Source organism: Oncorhynchus mykiss, chromosome 8, assembly GCF_057628025.1.
Source record: "Oncorhynchus mykiss isolate SJ-2025 chromosome 8, ASM5762802v1, whole genome shotgun sequence".
Taxonomy (NCBI): Eukaryota; Metazoa; Chordata; class Actinopteri; order Salmoniformes; family Salmonidae; genus Oncorhynchus; species Oncorhynchus mykiss.
The window spans coordinates 1,413,434-1,426,485 of NC_143029.1; the positions used below are offsets into that span (position 1 = coordinate 1,413,434).

The 13,052-nt window shown below is 43.9% G+C and overlaps 1 protein-coding gene across 2 annotated transcripts in view; it reads right to left on the reverse strand.

Annotated features, from left to right (window-relative positions):
- phip (PHIP subunit of CUL4-Ring ligase complex) overlaps positions 1-13,052 on the reverse strand; it is a 112,330-nt gene that overhangs the window by 42,573 nt on the left and 56,705 nt on the right. For both annotated transcript variants that reach the window (XM_036984530.2, XM_036984528.2), the window contains exons 19-24: positions 7,695-7,811; positions 7,067-7,229; positions 6,283-6,382; positions 6,004-6,147; positions 1,754-1,857; positions 23-230 (exon numbers count right to left, since the gene is read on the reverse strand). In XM_036984530.2, coding sequence (XP_036840425.2) covers positions 23-230; positions 1,754-1,857; positions 6,004-6,147; positions 6,283-6,382; positions 7,067-7,229; positions 7,695-7,811 — 836 coding nt within the window. The remainder of the gene's footprint in view (positions 1-22; positions 231-1,753; positions 1,858-6,003; positions 6,148-6,282; positions 6,383-7,066; positions 7,230-7,694; positions 7,812-13,052) is intronic.

A 13,052-nucleotide genomic window follows, 5' to 3' on the forward strand; every position in this document is an offset into this window, starting at 1 on the left:
GACACACGAAGACAACACACACCTTCCTCCTCTCCTTTGGCTTCTTCTTCTTTGGTAGCGCTCCATCTTTGTCTGCTTTGTCTTTCTTCCTGTCTCTTTTTACCTCTCTCTTCTTCTCTCCATCCTCCTCAGAGCTGCTGCTCTTCTTTTTCACCTTCACGCTCTTCTTCGGTGGTTCCAGGTTGATCCCTGCATCTGCTGTCCAGTCAGAGTAGTCACTGGAGTAGTCACTATAGCAACAGAGTAAGCATAGTAGTCAGTACGGGGAGGCAGGTAGCCTAGTGATTAGAGCGTTGGGCCAGTAACTGCAAGATTGAATCCCTGAGCTGACAAGATAAAAATCTGTCGTTCTGCCCCTGAACAAGGCAGTTAACCCACTGTTCCTAGGCCGGCATTGTAAATAAGAATGAGTTCTTAACTGACTTGCCGAGTTAAATAAAGATTTGAACAATTATATAACAAATCTAGCATCATGGTTATTACTAAAGCAACAGAGTAATCTGAGGAGTCACTATAGCAACAGAGTAATCTGAGTAGTCACTATATCAACAGAGTAATCTGAGTAGTCACTATATCAACAGAGTAATCTGAGTAGTCACTATATCAACAGAGTAATCTGAGTAGTCACTAATTCAACAGAGTAATCTGAGTAGTCACTATAGCAACACTGGTAGTCTGAGTAGTTACTATAGCAACACTGGTAGTCTAGGTAGTCACTATATCAACAGAGTAATCTGAGTAGTCACTATAGCAACAGAATAATCTGAGTAGTCACATAGCAACACTGGTAGTCTGAGTAGTCACTATAGCAACACTGGTAGTCTGAGTAGTCACTATGGCAACACTGGTAGTCTGAGTTGTCACTATAGCAACACTGGTAGTCTGAGTAGTCACTATAGCAACACTGGTAGTCTGAGTAGTCACTATATCAACAGAGTAATCTGAGTAGTCACTATAGCAACAGAATAATCTGAGTAGTCACATAGCAACACTGGTAGTCTGAGTAGTCACTATAGCAACACTGGTAGTCTGAGTAGTCGCTATAGCAACACTGGTAGTCTGAGTTGTCACTATAGCAACACTGGTATTCTGAGTAGTCACTATAGCAACACTGGTAGTCTGAGTAGTCACTATAGCAACACTGGTAGTCTGAGTAGTCACTACAGCAACACTGGTAGTCTGAGTAGTCACTATATCAACAGAGTAATCTGAGTAGTCACTATAGCAACACTGGTAGTCTGAGTAGTTACTATAGCAACACTGGTAGTCTGAGTAGTCACTATATCAACAGAGTAATCTGAGTAGTCACTATATCAACAGAGTAATCTGAGTAGTCACTATAGCAACACTGGTAGTCTGAGGAGTCAATATAGCAACACTGGTAATTTGCGTAGTCACTTTAGCAACACTGGTAGTCTGAGTAGTCACTATATCAACAGAGTAATCTGAGTAGTCACTATATCAACAGAGTAATCTGAGTAGTCACTATAGCAACACTGGTAGTCTGAGTAGTCACTACAGCAACACAAGTAGTCTGAGTAGTCACTATAGCAACACTGGTAGTCTGAGTTGTCACTATAGCAACACTGGTAGTCTGAGTTGTCACTATAGCAACACTGGTAGTCTGAGTAGTCACTATAGCAACACAGGTAGTCTGAGGAGTCACTATAGCAACACTGGTTGTCTGAGTAGTCACTATATCAACAAAGTAATCAGAGTGACTATATAGCAGTCTGTGTGTGTTGGTTCCTACCTGGAGCTGCTGTGGTCTTCAGGCCAGGGCTCCTTCTCCTCTTCCTCCTTCTCCTCCTCTGAAGAGTTCCCATTCACAGGGTTAGGATGCACATCTACCTCTCCCTGGTGAGAGAGAGACGGGGGAGAAGAGGAGGGAGAGGGAGGAGTGGGGGGCAGAGGAGAAGGGGGAGAGGAGGGGGGAGGAAAGGGAGGAGGGAGATATAGATGAAGAGAGAAAGAGACAAAGAGAGGTGGAGAGAGACGGGTTTCACCGTCATAAGCACAACATACAGTACATTTTTTACAAAGCATGTATAACAGTATGTCATGCTTTATAAAGGGTTGATAAATTAGCCATAACAGTGTGACATTATCCACTACGTTGAATACTAAATAAACATGAGCTTTATAAAGGGTGAAATGTTGGGCTGAATGATGGCATACTCTCTAAAGTCATGTTAGTCACATTACACCTAATCTCCTTCCCAGACACTTCCGCCCACATGTGCGGAAGGCCTGGTGGAACAACGCATCAAACTTGGCCTTCATTAGTTAGAGTTCAAATCAAATGTTTATGAGATTGATTGTGGAAATGGGTTTAGCCATCATTATGAGTTTCTGATTGTGATAAGAAGTGATGATGACAAGTACTTTACTCAGTAAGGTCACTACAATAGAATTCAATATAGTCACGACGTTACACCAAGAAACACCTTGATGAAAGCCCCCCAACCTACAGAAACACCTTGATGAAAGCCCCCCAACCTACAGAAACACCTTGATGAAAGCCCCCCAACCTACAGAAACACCTTGATGAAAGCCCCCCAACCTACAGAAACACCTTGATGAAAGCCCCCAACCTACAGAAACACCTTGATGAAAGCCCCCCAACCTACAGAAACACCTTGATGAAAGCCCCCCAACCTATAGAAACACCTTGATGAAAGCCCCCCAACCTACAGAAACACCTTGAAGAAAGCCCCCCAACCTACAGAAACACCTTGATGAAAGCCCCCCAACCTATAGAAACACTAACCTTGATGAAAGCCCCTACATTGATGAAAGCCCCCAACATGCAGAAACACCTTGATGAAAGCCCCCCAACCTATAGAAACACTAACCTTGATGAAAGCCCCTACATTGATGAAAGCCCCCAACATACAGAAACACCTTGATGAAAGCCCCCCAACCTATAGAAACACTAACCTTGATGAAAGCCCCTACATTGATGAAAGCCCCCAACATACAGAAACACCTTGATGAAAGCCCCCCAACCTATAGAAACACTAACCTTGATGAAAGCCCCTACATTGAGGAAAGCACTCCAACCTACAGAAACACCTTGATGAAAGCCCCCCAACCTACAGAAACACCTTGATGAAAGCCCCCCAACCTATAGAAACACCTTGATGAAAGCCCCCCAACCTACAGAAACACCTTGAAGAAAGCCCCCCAACCTACAGAAACACCTTGATGAAAGCCCCCCAACCTATAGAAACACTAACCTTGATGAAAGCCCCTACATTGATGAAAGCCCCCAACATACAGAAACACCTTGATGAAAGCCCCCCAACCTATAGAAACACTAACCTTGATGAAAGCCCCTACATTGATGAAAGCCCCCAACATACAGAAACACCTTGATGAAAGCCCCCCAACCTATAGAAACAGGTCTCTAACAACAATATAATGAGTCATACCACACGATGCTGGACCCAGTCAGGTCTCTAACAACAGTATAATGAGTCATACCACACGGTGCTGGACCCAGTCAGGTCTCTAACAACAGTATAATGAGTCATACCACACGGTGCTGGACCCAGTCAGGTCTCTAACAACAGTATAATGAGTCATACCACACGGTGCTGGACCCAGTCAGGTCTCTAACAACAGTATAATGAGTCATACCACACGGTGCTGGACCCAGTCAGGTCTCTAACAACAGTATAATGAGTCATACCACACGGTGCTGGACCCAGTCAGGTCTCTAACAACAGTATAATGAGTCATACCACACGGTGCTGGACCCAGTCAGGTCTTTAACAACAGTATAATGAGTCATACCACACGGTGCTGGACCCAGTCAGGTCTCTAACAACAGTATAATGAGTCATACCACACGGTGCTGGACCCAGTCAGGTCTCTAACAACAGTATAATGAGTCATACCACACGGTGCTGGACCCAGTCAGGTCTCTAACAACAGTATAATGAGTCATACCACACGGTGCTGGACCCAGTCAGGTCTCTAACAACAGTATAATGAGTCATACCACACGGTGCTGGACCCAGTCAGGTCTTTAACAACAGTATAATGAGTCATACCACACGGTGCTGGACCCAGTCAGGTCTCTAACAACAATATAATGAGTCATACCACACGGTGCTGGACCCAGTCAGGTCTCTAACAACAGTATAATGAGTCATACCACACGGTGCTGGACCCAGTCAGGTCTCTAACAACAGTATAATGAGTCATACCACACGGTGCTGGACCCAGTCAGGTCTCTAACAACAGTATAATGAGTCATACCACACGGTGCTGGACCCAGTCAGGTCTCTAACAACAGTATAATGAGTCATACCACACGGTGCTGGACCCAGTCAGGTCTCTAACAACAGTATAATGAGTCATACCACACGGTGCTGGACCCAGTCAGGTCTCTAACAACAGTATAATGAGTCATACCACACGGTGCTGGACCCAGTCAGGTCTCTAACAACAGTATAATGAGTCATACCACACGGTGCTGGACCCAGTCAGGTCTCTAACAACAGTATAATGAGTCATACCACACGGTGCTGGACCCAGTCAGGTCTCTAACAACAGTATAATGAGTCATACCACACGGTGCTGGACCCAGTCAGGTCTCTAACAACAGTATAATGAGTCATACCACACGGTGCTGGACCCAGTCAGGTCTCTAACAACAGTATAATGAGTCATACCACACGGTGCTGGACCCAGTCAGGTCTCTAACAACAGTATAATGAGTCATACCACACGGTGCTGGACCCAGTCAGGTCTCTAACAACAGTATAATGAGTCATACCACACGGTGCTGGACCCAGTCAGGTCTCTAACAACAATATAATGAGTCATACCACACGGTGCTGGACCCAGTCAGGTCTCTAACAACAGTATAATGAGTCATACCACACGGTGCTGGACCCAGTCAGGTCTCTAACAACAATATAATGAGTCATACCACACGATGCTGGACCCAGTCAGGTCTCTAACAACAGTATAATGAGTCATACCACACGGTGCTGGACCCAGTCAGGTCTCTAACAACAGTATAATGAGTCATACCACACGGTGCTGGACCCAGTCAGGTCTCTAACAACAATATAATGAGTCATACCACACGGTGCTGGATCCAGTCAGGTCTCTAACAACAGTATAATGAGTCATACCACACGATGCTGGACCCAGTCAGGTCTCTAACAACAATATAATGAGTCATACCACACGATGCTGGCCGTACCAATACCACAGACCTCTAGGTTCACAACAACAGGCCGTACCAATACCATAGACCGCTAGGTTCACAATAACAGGCCGTACCAATACCACAGACCTCTAGGTTCACAACAACAGACCGTACTGATACCACAGACCTCTAGGTTCACAACAACAGACCTCTAGATTCACAACAACAGACCTCTAGGTTCACAACAACAGGCCATACCAATACCACAGACCTCTAGGTTCACAATAACAGACCTCTAGGTTCACAAAGACAGGCCGTACAAATACCACAGACCTCTAGGTTCACAACAACAGACCTCTAGGTTCACAATAACAGGCCGTACAAATACCACAGACCTCTAGGTTCACAACAACAGACCTCTAGGTTCACAACAACAGACCTCTAGGTTCACAACAACAGACCTCTAGGTTCACAACAACAGACCTCTAGGTTCACAACAACATACCTCTAGGTTCACAACAACAGACCTCTAGGTTCACAACAACAGACCTCTAGGTTCACAACAACAGACCTTTAGGTTCACAACAACATACCTCTAGGTTCACAACAACAGACCTCTAGGTTCACAACAACAGACCTCTAGGTTCACAACAACAGACCTCTAGGTTCACAACAACAGACCTCTAGGTTCACAATAACAGGCCGTACCAATACCACAGACCTCTAGGTTCACAACAACAGACCTCTAGGTTCACAACAACAGACCTCTAGGTTCACAACAACAGACCTCTAGGTTCACAACAACAGACCTCTAGGTTCACAACAACAGACCGTACCTCTGAGATGCTGTTGTTGTCGTCATCATCAGCAATCTCAGCGCTGTGACGACTCGTCTCCTCCACAGCCGCACGCGTCTGGTAGCCATGGTTACCATGACTTCTCCTCCCCTCCTCCACCCCTACACAGTCTGGAGAGGATACCTGACAAAAAACAAAGAGAAAATAGGAACTTTATGTATCTTGCTTGACAGGTATGACTGATACTTTACTCCCTCTGTGAAGGTGGACAGTGAGTAATACCTTGCTCTCTCTGTGAAGGTGGACAGTGAGTAATACCTTGCTTTCTCTGTGAAGGTGGACAGTGTGTCTCCTCCCCTCTGATCTGTAGACACTGATCTCCTCCTCTCCTTTAGCCTCCCTCCAGTTTAGCTGTTTCCTACACACACACACACACACACACACACACACACACACACACACACACACACACACACACACACACACACACACACTTTTGAGGACCAGGTCTGTGTGTGCGTTTAGGTGTGTTTTTGATTTGATTTGACTGTTTTATTTGACTCCTTTTTCTCGCCAATCCAAATGGTCGTTACAGTCTCATCGCTACAACTCCCGTACGGACTCGGGAGAGGCGAAGGTCGAGAGCCGTGTTTCCTCCGAAACACAACCCAACCAAGCCGCGCTGCTTCTTGAGACAACGGCCACTTAACCCGGAGAGCCAGCCGCACCAATGTGTCGGAGGAAACACCGTACACCTGGCGACCGTGTCAGCGTGCACTGTGCCCGGCCATCGCTAGTGCGCGATGGGACAAGAACATCCCTGCCGGCCAAACCCTCCCCTAACCCGGACGACGCTGCACCGCCCCATGGGTCTCCCATTCGCGACAGAGCCTGGAATCAACCCCAGAATCTCTAGTTGCACAGCGAGCACTGCGATGGAGTGCCTTAGACTACTGTGTCACTCGTCCCCCAGCTCAGGGACCAGTACCCTCCTGCTCCATGCTACAGACCTGTTGTGTATGTTACCTGAGCTCAGCGTCCCCCAGCTCAGGGACCAGTACCCTCCTGCTCCATGCTACCAGGTCTGTATTGTGTTTGTTACCTGAGCTCAGCGTCCCCCAGCTCAGGGACCAGTACCCTCCTGCTCCATGCTACCAGGTCTGTCTCTGTGGCCATCTGGCTCCGGGGAGCATTGCTGTGCATCTGTCTCACCCCCTCGATCTGACCACTGCGACGCAGACCCACGTTGGGGGGGGAGTGAACCTCTGGGGGGGGGGGGGGGGGTACGGTTAGCACCAAAGGTATCCAATTTTAGTCCTGTGTAGAAGCAACTGGGTGTAAAGTCTTGACTAAAATAATGAACTGACTCGGCTGGTGTGTTTACCTCTGTTGTGTGTGTCTGGGTGTAAAGTCTTGACTAAAATAATGAACTGACTCGGCTGGTGTGTTTACCTCTGTTGTGTGTGTCTGGGTGTAAAGTCTTGACTAAAATAATGAACTGTCTCGGCTAGCCCTGGTGTGTTTACCTCTGTTGTGTGTGTCTGGGTGTAAAGTCTTGACTAAAATAATGAACTGACTCGGCTGGTGTGTTTACCTCTGTTGTGTGTGTCTGGGTGTAAAGTCTTGACTAAAATAATGAACTGTCTCGGCTGGTGTGTTTACCTCTGTTGTGTGTGTCTGGGTGTAAAGTCTTGACTAAAATAATGAACTGTCTCGGCTGGTGTGTTTACCTCTGTTGTGTGTGTCTGTAGACAGTCTCTGGTCCTGCTCCTGTTGAAGTCTGTGAATCATGTTGTCTAGAGGAGAGGCTCCTTCAACAGCCTGTTCACTGACCACCTGGTTCAGGCCTGACACACAGAGAGAGAGATACAGAGAGAGAGATACAGAGAGGGAGAGACACAGAGAGAGAGACACACAAAGAAAGAGAGAGACACACAGAGAAAGAGAGAGACACACAGAGAAAGAGAGAGACACACAGAGAAAGAGAGAGACACACAGAGAAAGAGAGAGACACACAGAGAAAGAGAGAGAGAGACAGATAGAGAAAGAGAGAGAGAGAGAGAGAGAGAGAGAAAGAGAGACAGATAGAGAAAGAGAGAGAGAGAGAGAGAGAAAGACAGACAGATAGAGAGAGAGAGGGAGAGAGACAGAGAGAGAGAGATGGAGAGAGAGAGAGAGAGAGACAGATAGAGAGAGGGAGAGAAAGAGAGAGAGAGAGAGAGAGAGAGAGAGAGAGAGAGAGAGAGAGAGAGAGAGAGAGAGAAAGACAGACAGATAGAGAGAGAGAGGGAGAGAGACAGAGAGAGAGAGATGGAGAGAGAGAGAGAGAGACAGATAGAGAGAGGGAGAGAAAGAGAGAGAGAGAGAGAGAGAGAGAGAGAGAGAGAGAGAGAGAGAGAGAGAGAGAGAGAGAGAGAAACCGAGACACAGAGACATGTTTAATATATACAGTGGGGTCCATAATTATTGGTAAAATAAACATTCAAATACTGAGCTATATTGCTCCAAAACATGTGGAAATTCTATTATACTAATGCACATACATTATAAAGAGATATGGTATAACAAGTAATCAAAATGATTGACACCTGTTTTCAATACCTTTCAATACCTCACCTTCAGGATAACGACGCTGAGCCTTTTTATAAAATGTTTTATGAGTTGGAGGACACATTGAGAGGGATCTTAGACCATTCCTCTATACAGACTCCTTCCAGATCCTTTATATCCTTTGTCTGTGCTTATGGGCTGACCTTTTCATTTCAAATCACAGGTTTTCAATGGGTTTCAAGTCCGGAGACTCAAATCAAATCACATTTTATTAAATGGAACACTAGTCACTTTAATAATGTTTATATATCTCACATTTCTTATCTCATATGAATATGCTGTATACTGTATCCTACACTATCCATTCTTTACCATGTTCTTTACCACCTTGTGTGTATTAGGTTTTGTTGTGGAATTAGTTAGACGTTACCTCGCTACACTCGCAATAACATCTGCTAACCATGTGACCAATAACATCTGCTAACCATGTGACCAATAACATCTGCTAACCATGTGACCAATAACATCTGCTAACCATGTGACCAATAACATCTGCTAACCATGTGACCAATAACATCTGCTAACCATGTAACCAATAACATCTGCTAACCATGTGACCAATAACATCTGCTAACCATGTGACCAATAACATCTGCTAACCATGTGACCAATAACATCTGCTAACCATGTGACCAATAACCATCTGCTAACCATGTGCATGTGACCAATAACATCTGCTAACCATGTGTATGTGACCAATAACATCTGCTAACCATGTGCATGTGACCAATAACCATCTGCTAACCATGTGACCAATAACATCTGCTAACCATGTGACCAATAACATCTGCTAACCATGTGACCAATAACATCTGCTAACCATGTGACCAATAACATCTGCTAGCCATGTGTATGTGACCAATAACATCTGCTAACCATGTGTATGTGACCAATAACATCTGCTAACCATGTGCATGTGATCAATAACCACCTGCTAACCATGTGACCAATAACATCTGCTAACCATGTGACCAATAACATCTGCTAACCATGTGACCAATAACATCTGCTAACCATGTGACCCATAACCATCTGCTAACCATGTGTATGTGACCAATAACATCTGCTAACCATGTTTATGTGACCAATAACATCTGCTAACCATGTGTATTTGGCCAATAACCATCTGCTAACCATGTGACCAATAACATCTGCTAACCATGTGACCAATAACCATCTGCTAACCATGTGTATGTGACCAATAACATCTGATTTCAAGCATAATGGTGGCTGCATCATGTTATGGGTATGCCGTCAAGGACTAGGGAGTTTCTTACGATAAAAATAAACAGAATAGAGCTGAGCACAGGCAAAATCCTAGAGGAAAACCTGGTTCAGTCTGCTTTCCACCAGACACAGGGAGATGAATTCACCTTTCAGCAGGACAATAAGCTAAAACACAAGGCCAAATATACACTGGAGTTGCTTACCAACAAAACATGGAAAAAGTCAAGGGGTGTGAATACTTTCTGAAGATAATGTATACAAGGAGTACCGAGTCAATGTGCAGGGGTACGAGGTAGCTAATTAAGGTAACATGTAGTTAGGGGTAAAGAGACTAGACAATCAGGATAGATAATAAACAATGTATGTTGTTGTCACGCCCTGACCTTAGAGACCCTTTATTCTCTATCTTGGTTGGGTCGGGGTGTGACTAGGGTGGGCATTCTAGTTTTGTTATTTCTATGTTGGCCTGGTATGGTTCCCAATCAGATGCAGCTGTCTATCATTGTCTCTGATTGGGGATCATATTTAGGCAGCCTTTTTCCCACCTGTTTGTTGTGGGATCTTGTTTTTTGGTTAGTTGCCTGTGAGCACGCCATTAGTTTCATGTTTAGTTTGTTCTGTATTGTTTTGGTGAGGTTCATTTATTAAACATGTGGAACACATGCGCCTTGGTCCGTTTATTCCAGCGATCGTAACAGCTGTTTTGTAATTCTCGTAGAAATATTTCAGATGTTTTACACATTTATGCATTGGATTGTTCTTTCATCAAGCAGATTCCGGCCAATAAATAGCTTTTGGATTGAAAATAATTATAATTTAAAAAAAACATAAGGATGAGATAGTGAAGAAGCTGAGATTTAAAGTAGGCTTCTATTATAGCCATACACTGAGTGGATAAAACATTAAGAACACCTTCCTAATATTGAGTTGCGCCCCTTTTCGCCCTCAGAACCGCCTCTGTTTATCGGGTCATGGACTCTACAAGGTGTTGAAAGCGTTCCACAGGGATGCTGGTCCATGTTGACTCTACAAGGTGTTGAAAGCGTTCCACAGGGATGCTGGTCCATGTTGACTCTACAAGGTGTTGAAAGCGTTCCACAGGGATATTGGTCCATGTTGACTCTACAAGGTGTTGAAAGCGTTCCACAGGGATGCTGGTCCATGTTGACTCTACAAGGTGTTGAAAGCGTTCCACAGGGATGCTGGTCCATGTTGACTCTACAAGGTGTTGAAAGCGTTCCACAGGGATGCTGGTCCATGTTGACTCCAATGCTTCACACAGTTGTGTCAAGTTGGCTGGATGTCCTTTGGATGGTGGACCATTCTTGATACACACGGGAAACTGTTGAGCGTGAAAAATCCAGTAACGTTGCAGTTCTTGACACAAACCAGTGCGCCTGGCACCTACTACCATACCCCGTTTAAAGACACTTACATATTTTGTCTTGCCCATTCACCCTCTGAATGACACACACACACAATACATGTCTCAATTATCTCAAGACTTAAAAATCCTTCTTTAACCCGTCTCCTCCCCTTCATCTACACTGATTGAAGTGGATTTAACAAGTGACATCAATAAGGGATCATAGCTTTCACCTGGTCAGTCTATGTCCTAGGAAGAGCAGGTGTTCCTAATGTTTTGTACACTCATTGAAGAACATACCTCTTCCTGCCAGGTCTTGACTATGGTGACACTATTTACCAGAATGCAGGAGCCACTACTCTTTAACCTCTGGAGGTCATCTACCATTCTGCTGTACCACAAGTGAGAGTAAAGTAATTTTTTTTTGTCTGTAACTGTCACGTTCTGACCTTAGTTCCTTTTTTATGTCTTTGTGTTAGTTTGGTCAGGGCGTGAGTTGGGGTGGGTAGTCTATGTTATTTTTTCTATGTTGTATTATTGTGTTTGGCCTGGTATGGTTCTCAATCAGAGGCAGCTGTCGATCGTTGTCTCTGACTGAGAATCATACTTAGGCAGCCTGTTTTCCCCTTTTTGGTTGTGGGTGGTTGTTTTCTGTTTTGTGCGTATTCAGAACTGTTTCGTTTTCGTTCTCGCTCGTTATTATTTTTGTCATTTCAGTGTTCAGTTTATTTTGTTTATTAAAATGAACCCGTACCACGCTGCACCTTGGTCCTCCTCTCCTTCTCCAGACGAAAAGCGTTACAGTAATGTATTTTCCGTTATGTGTCGGACCCCAGTAAGACTGTCTGTCTCCATTAGCGTCGGGTAATGGGGATCCTAATCAAATCAAGATCCTCATCCTGAATCAAAAGATTGGCTGGTCCTCATTAAAGTAGAACACTTCATTACTCTCTTTTAGTTTTACAAAGCTGTACTACACAAGCTTCTTCTGATATAATTTGAGAGAGGCACCAAAACCCGTTCCCAGGGATGGGTCACTCTCCAGGTTCCACTAGTATGTACCGATGTAGGTAAATCCACTTTCAGTTTTACTGCCCCACATTTATTGAATATCCTACACAACTCCCTACATCATGACTCTCTGGTGCCTCCAGGGCAGTTTAGGACTAATGTTGAATGAATTTTATGAGAAATGCAACTGTTTGGATTGAATGTAATTCATTATATTTGAAGCTGTGGTGTCTAATGTAATTCATTATATTTGAAGCTGTGGTGTCTAATGTAATTCATTATATTTGAAGCTGTGGTGTTGAATGTTATTAATTATATTTGAAGCTGTGGTGTTGAATGTAATTCATTATATTTGAAGCTGTGGTGTCTAATGTAATTCATTATATTTGAAGCTGTGGTGTTGAATGTAATTCATTATATTTGAAGCTGTGGTGTTGAATGTAATTCATTATATTTGAAGCTGTGGTGTCTAATGTAATTCATTATATTTGAAGCTGTGGTGTCTGATGTAATTCATTATATTTGAAGCTGTGGTGTCTAATGTAATTCATTATATTTGAAGCTGTGGTGTCTAATGTAATTCATTATATTTGAAGCTGTGGTGTTGAATGTAATTAATTATATTTGAAGCTGTGGTGTCTAATGTAATTCATTATATTTGAAGCTGTGGTGTCTAATGTAATTCATTATATTTGAAGCTGTGGTGTTGAATGTAATTCATTATATTTGAAGCTGTGGTGTTGAATGTAATTCATTATATTTGAAGCTGTGGTGTCTAATGTAATTCATTATATTTGAAGCTGTGGTGTCTAATGTAATTCATTATATTTGAAGCTGTGGTGTCTAATGTAATTCATTATATTTGAAGCTGTGG